General features: G+C 44.4%; 2 protein-coding genes across 2 annotated transcripts; one reads left to right on the top strand and one right to left on the bottom strand.

Moving 5' to 3' along the window:
* Positions 1-239: 239 nt before the first annotated feature.
* On the bottom strand, positions 240-1,712 carry LOC122537329 (adenylate kinase isoenzyme 1-like). The gene is made up of 2 exons (XM_043670416.1): positions 1,356-1,712; positions 240-524 (listed from the first exon to the last, which is right to left on the bottom strand). The coding sequence occupies exons 1-2, from the start codon at positions 1,710-1,712 to the stop codon at positions 240-242; spliced, it is 642 nt and encodes a 213-aa protein (XP_043526351.1).
* Positions 1,713-3,014: 1,302 nt separating this feature from the next.
* On the top strand, positions 3,015-4,123 carry LOC122537341 (the record flags this gene model as incomplete). The annotated part of the gene is made up of 2 exons (XM_043670428.1): positions 3,015-3,311; positions 3,726-4,123. Coding segments are annotated over exons 1-2 (695 nt in total), but the record flags the coding sequence as incomplete, so codon positions are not given.
* Between the last annotated feature and the right edge of the window lie 2,377 nt (positions 4,124-6,500).

Genomic DNA, 6,500 nt, shown 5'->3' with positions numbered 1-6,500 from the left:
TTTCATTTGAAAACTGTAATTTGCATTCGAATTGAATATTTTAAATCGGAAAGCATATCGTCTCAACATTTGCTGCAACGTAATAAATTACAATGTCTAAGAAGATTGATCTCTTATTCGCTTTAAAATATTTATGGGAATAAAAACAGAAAGTGGCAGTCAGGAAATGTTAAAAATAGTAAATATTGTACGACTTTACGTTTGCATACGACAACGATTATCACAAACATCAACTTTCTTCATTCCTTTATTAGAGTTTTCTCTATTAAACTGCAAGCCACGTTGTATACTTCCTCCATGCTTAATTCAGCATCGACCATCTTCATCACGACTCTGTTAGGCATGATCGCACCTTCCAGGTTCACGAAATAGTTTGTTATACGATTTCGAATGGTTTCCTCGGTATCGTCGAACCGCAGCGTTTCCACAGCACGCTGCGCTAGTCGTTTTTGAAGAATCGATTTTCTGGCACACAGATTTATTATCAAATCGGGCGGCTTTACTTCCGTGTTGAACAGTACAGCCTGTCAATCGATTAATCGTTTTATCAGTACACCCGTTCCTTAATTTTACGCGGATTATTCATTCTATGTGGGTTTTTTTACGCGCAAAGAAGAAAGTCTATCTATACGGAAAAATCAAATAAAGAGAAGAGTTGGCACGAAAACACTTGTTTCGTAATGATAATGAACATTTCGAGAAACCAAAATAAATTTTATTCGTCTGTCTGATTAATGCAATTGTGTGCAAATTTATTGGAGGAGAGAAGATGAATAATTCAAGGTAAACTGCATACTCACGATCGTATTTTTCAAGTATAATAACGTACAGTTTACAATCGCGCAATTTATATTTAACTTCCCCATTTTTGCATAGAATAACACGATCGGAAATACTTTAACTTTAATTTTTTCGTAGAATTTGCACGACCTCTGCCTTTCGCAGAGTTTTAATTGAGTTTTACCAGAATTAAAATTAAATTTGAAACAAATATTTTTCAATACACGTTCTCCTTTACCGTTCCTCTACTATGTTAAAATTGAATTATCATTGAAACTAGTTATTTTTTTAGATCCAGAGAATACTAGAATTCGACGTATTGCATTTGCGAAAGAAAGATACATCTTGAGCCATACATTCTCTCCTTTTCAACCAAAATAATTTAAATTTAAAAGCACTTAAATTTACGTAAACAGCAAATTACGTAAATCGTAAATTTAACGAAGACACAGAAAAATATATTTTCTGCAGTGTAGTAAGTACCATATAAATCAAACGACGAATATGTCGCGAGGAAAATTAAATAAAACTGAATTTCTTTTGTTCCCTCGTTTCAGAATACCAGCAATCATCACCTGTTTCTTGTCCCTGGGGAAGCCAATGATCAAATATCCGTTCGCGTCTGGATAGGCCAACATCTTTCGCACCAGCAATTGAACGACCGTCACGGCTGGTAAAAGATCACCCTTCTCCATGAAACTCTTGTACAAATGTCCCCTTTCCGTACCTTTAGCGATCTCTTCGCGAAGTATAGCGGATATCGATACCAAAACGAGACTGAACTTCAAAGCCAACTTTTTACCCAACGTGTTCTTTCCAACACCTGGACCACCTATCACAAAAATCACGATTGCTCGACTGCTCCTCAAAGGTCTAGGATCCGCTCGATCGCCCGTCAGATCTTTCTCGTCCTTATTAAAACAAATACCCATCCCGACGAGCAGTTCTCTAGCTTTGCCCGCGGAATTCGAGCATGGATCAAGTGCTCGGTGATACGGCGTTGTGATACAGCTCTCTCTTCTTGTTCGTGACTTTCGCAACGTTCGATCCTTTTCAAAAAGTTTCACCCCGTAATTCGATTTCTTCCGTGATGTCCGACAACAATCGCATCGTATTCTTTCGTTGAAAACCGCCTGGATCAACCAAGTGTCGATAACATTTTCAGACGTTGTTCCTCGTTAATCTTCTTAAATTTTCGTATCGCGTTCTGTATGTACTCGGCAGATTCGGCTCAGTGTCTCGAAAATTCGTTCAGCCTCCTGAAATTCTCGGATCTCGCGTCCTGTTTATATTCAGAGTAAGTGGGCTTTAATATCTCTTGCTAATCTGCCGCAACTTTCGGGATCGTCTTTTGCATTTCGCATAAAATTCGTATAAAACGCGGAACTATCGCGAAGACGGCGTATCCTGTGCAGAGTTTAATAATAAAGGCGCGTTGTTTCCCAGACTTGGTGCGAAATGCACCACTCTTTATGCCCGCGCGCACGAAAAACGAAAATTTTCTCGCGCGGCTGTTTTACATCTTTCCTCGTGCCGAGAACAATCTCTCACGACGATGTGTGTAATTTCTTTTTCGCGAAATCTCTCTCTCAACTCGGTTACGGTCAACTCCTGGCCACTTTAATGTATCGTCGTCTGAATATTTCAGGCTGTATTCACATCACCTCAACGGGCTCCGAGACGGGTTGTACTCGCTGCTTTCCACAGCTGCTTCGACTCAACACCGACGCACACCGGCGGATAAATAATTCTTCATGCCGCTCCTTTCGGTTAACCATTAATCGCGATAAATAACGCGAACGTCACCCACCGCCCTGAAATACTCCGACGCTCGAAACCGAATCTCCTATCGATATCTCTCCATCCATCGCGAGCAGATTTCAATTAACGAAATTTCGCCAGCGTTTCTTTCCGACTTTTCCTTCAGATCTTCTTCCGCGAGCGTAATGATTCCAGTGAAAACGACGAGAGCTGTTGATTGACAAATATAAAGAACAATATTTGTCTCGATTCTGGGCACAGCGAGTCTTATCATTATCGAAATTGAAAGGCAGACTCACGTCTCGCGATGTAACGTGGCATCGAGGACGAGAAATGTTACTCCCAGAATGTTCAGACGGCTGTTCGCGGACCGCTCGTTTGAGATTATGCGAAACGCAATCGCGAGCAGGAGTATAAAATTCTATGTCCTGACGAGGGACACCAGGACAAAGGTACGTAGATTACGCGACCCTATGTCATGTAACGGAGACACCTCGGATAATTTCTCTTCGTCGAAGGTAAACGAAGCAAAAGCGACAAGGACCTGTTCGAAACGAAGCAAAAGCGACAAGGACCTGGCCAAATCATTCGCCGAAACGTTCGCGTACGTCGTTCGTCAAACGAAGATGGACGTCGATCGGAAGATGAAGGAGCTGAAGGATTTGTTTGCGAAAACCGGCGAGGAACTGCTCGAGCTGGTGAGGAGCAACGAAAAATTCGTAAACGGGGAAATGCAGAAGGTGGAGGAAGCTGTTCGAAAGAGCACCGAGGTAGCTATTAGAATTCTGACTCTACGATTAACAAAATTGGTACTTTCAAGAGACAGTGCACTGGCGTAAAAAAATTCACTCACATTCCGTATAGTCCTTATAGTTTTATAAAAAATATATATATATATAAACTTTCGTAATTTTTATAATAGTTAAAAAAACATCTATCGCAACAGTCGTTTCTCGCAATAATCATCAATTTTATCCAACGACGAGGAATAGTGAAAAGAATCGAGGCTACGTGTTGCAAAGTTTGCTCTTCCCTCGGGAAAATTTCACGCCCTTCAGCTTGTGACTCGCGACGCATTAAACCGCATTTCCATGGCATTCCACTTAGAACATTATAACAGAACCGCGTCGAGCTAAACGACGACGAGCGAGGGACGAGCGAACGAGATAATAAAATTGTTGCAGGTACGCGCCGCGGGGAAGATGGACCGTCTGCGGGACGTCAAAGACGCCTACGACGAGGGAATAAAAATCTGCAACAAGAAGGCCGCGAACGCGCTTCGCGCCGCGAAGACGGCGTGCGATCAACGAATTCAAGAGGCTGACGCGTTGAGGGGCACGATGAGACAGGTCCTGAAAGAGTGTCTGCGGACGAACGATTTCGTCAAGTGCATCGCGAGCGAGACGAAGGAGGCTGTGAAACAGCGAAAGCGGATCTCGAACGAGCTGAAAGAAACGATGAAAAGCGCGGAGGCCTCGGTCGCCGAGCAGTTACAAGAGGTGGTGAAATGTCACGCGAACGCTCGGGCGGAAGCTCTTCGGAAATTGCAGAAAATTCTGAAGGATACGAAAGACTCTGTCAAGTAAATATATACACCGTAACGTCGTGAATTTTCCAATCGCGGAGGACTGATTTCTAAACTGTGGCCGTACGTAGAGACGATTTCACAAATGAAAGCTAGACACATAGAAAATCATTTTGTCTGTTAAACGCTGTAAGAACCACTGTACTTTGGGAGTGTTCTATACACATTTTTGCAAATTACGTGTTGCACATTTCGTGCCATTTTCTATAAACGCAGGAAAATCAGTCTCTTTGTGAAAAGTCTCAGTAAAATGTATTTTAGGAGAGAGACGAACTGAGAGACGATCGTAAGTGAGCAGCGAGAGATACAAAGAAATATTTGGAGTATGTAAGAACTGTCCAAATCTCAAGTCCTTCCTCTAAGATAGTTTGAGTCTTACTCTAAGATGTCCGAGAGACATCTGTAAAAATTCCTTCGTCAAAATCTAAGTTGTGTCTTTGCTCCCTACTTACAAAGGCTGAGCATCCACAGAATGCTGTTTTCGTCGTGCTTGTTGCAACTAGAAATTGACAGACCGGCGCATGAGACGAACCAGAGTTGGAAAATTGGACAACGTTTCGGTGACTCTATCGATAAGAACAAAGTTGACGAATCACGAAACCGTTTTCAATTGTTCGAGACGAAAACGAGAGAAAGTCACATCACTGTATTTTAACGAGTCTGTCGTCGTTTCATAACGTCCTGATTTTATCATTCATCACCACAGGTTCTCTTAATCTCGATCCTCAATCTTCTTTCTCTCGAGCTTTTACAATAACATCCAATGATTGCAATAACGAACTTAGAAGTGAAAAGAAAACCACGTATCTTTCGATAAGATCGCCCATTTCCATTTTCTCCCGATCCGAAATTACGCTCGAGTCGTCGACGATTTCAGACAATAAGCATGCACGCGTATTCAGACATAACACTGGCACGCGTTGATTATCGGTCGATCGATCAAATATTCAAGCGATGTACGAAGGATAGTGGCTTTACGAGTCAACGAAGCGAAGAACAGGTAGTAAACCGTGAAAGATCGTCGCAAAATAGAGAGAGAGAGAGAGAGAGAGACGACTTGATTTTGGCCTAACAGTGGCTTGCCAGGTGACAGTCGAGCGTGTCGTCCTCGATGTCCTGCAGCACGCAACGCGCGACCTTACCCCTCTAATGAGCGACACCACGCGAGGCAGTTCACGGACTCTAGAACACGTATCGTCCCTGTACACGCGTCCGACGATTAAACGAGCCGTTTACACGGCTCGCCGAAATCGAATCGCCGGTACCTGTTCACGCGTCTACTACACACGCAGCGTAGATTACTTCGTTAAGAATTTAGGTTTAATCACCGGCCGCCAGAGATTAAACCGCAATTTGGCTGGTCGCTGGACGTGGCCGCGATGCTTTTTCCTCGCGGTCGCAGCGGCGAGAGGAGTAGCAGCGGTAGCCGCGGCGGCTCCGCGCGACCGGCAGAATGAATAAATGCGGGGCTTTGCATATTCACGGGGCATTTCGACGACCACCGGTAATATATCTTGTTAGGAGGCTAACCCCCGCTGGATTTATGACGCGCTTACGAATCATCTGTTATTTTTGAACGGGCCAACCCGGTGGCCCGGTGGAACGAGTTAGAGGCGGCAGGGGAGAGGATATTTTTGCATATTCAGGAGCTCGGGTTCTGCTTGCGCGGAACGATGGCAAATCGATGGCAAATTTCGAGGAGCAAAAGAGAAATTAATTGCCACCGCGTCGAGAAGTTTCGCGCAGAGTTTCGCAGGGGAAATGCCTCCGCTCGGGATTCGACGCGGCTAAACGGACGACGCACCAGGATAAATACGGAGGACTTTTATCTATCGCGTCGTGAATTTCTACGCCGCCGCGAACGATTTATGCCGCGGTGCTCTTCGCGCGACTTCGCGCGCGAATATTTCATGTTACGGCCAATAGCTTCGGAGATCGCGCGAACGAGATATTTTATTATTTTTGCGACCGGAGCGAGCACGGCGGATGTAAATTCAACGAGTTCCGATAAATCGGAAACACCGCGGCGAGAGATAATTTTCCCCGGTTTCTAATGATCTAACGTCGCGATTTTTTTAATAGCTGGCGGAATCGACGACGAACAATGCCCGATAATAATCCATCGCCCCGACAAGGTTCCTTCATCGTCGTTTATGCGTGCACGCGATAACGATAACAATGGACCGGCGGAGGGGGTTCCGTCGTGGCCGTCGAATAAAGCGACTCGATGGTTCACGGAACAATGTGAGTTCGTTTCGACGCTGCGTCGAACAAAACGTTCGCGCGACCTCGTTTCAAAATTCTCTCGCATTATTCGCCAACATTTTTATTCTCCTCTTTCTCGTGCCCCCTCCCCTCTCCAATCCCCCCCCCC

Source organism: Frieseomelitta varia, unplaced genomic scaffold (genome assembly GCF_011392965.1).
Source record: "Frieseomelitta varia isolate USP_RPSP 00005682 unplaced genomic scaffold, Fvar_1.2 scaffold_903, whole genome shotgun sequence".
In the NCBI taxonomy this organism is placed as follows: Eukaryota; Metazoa; Arthropoda; class Insecta; order Hymenoptera; family Apidae; genus Frieseomelitta; species Frieseomelitta varia.
This window is presented reverse-complemented; position numbering and strand designations above follow the sequence as displayed.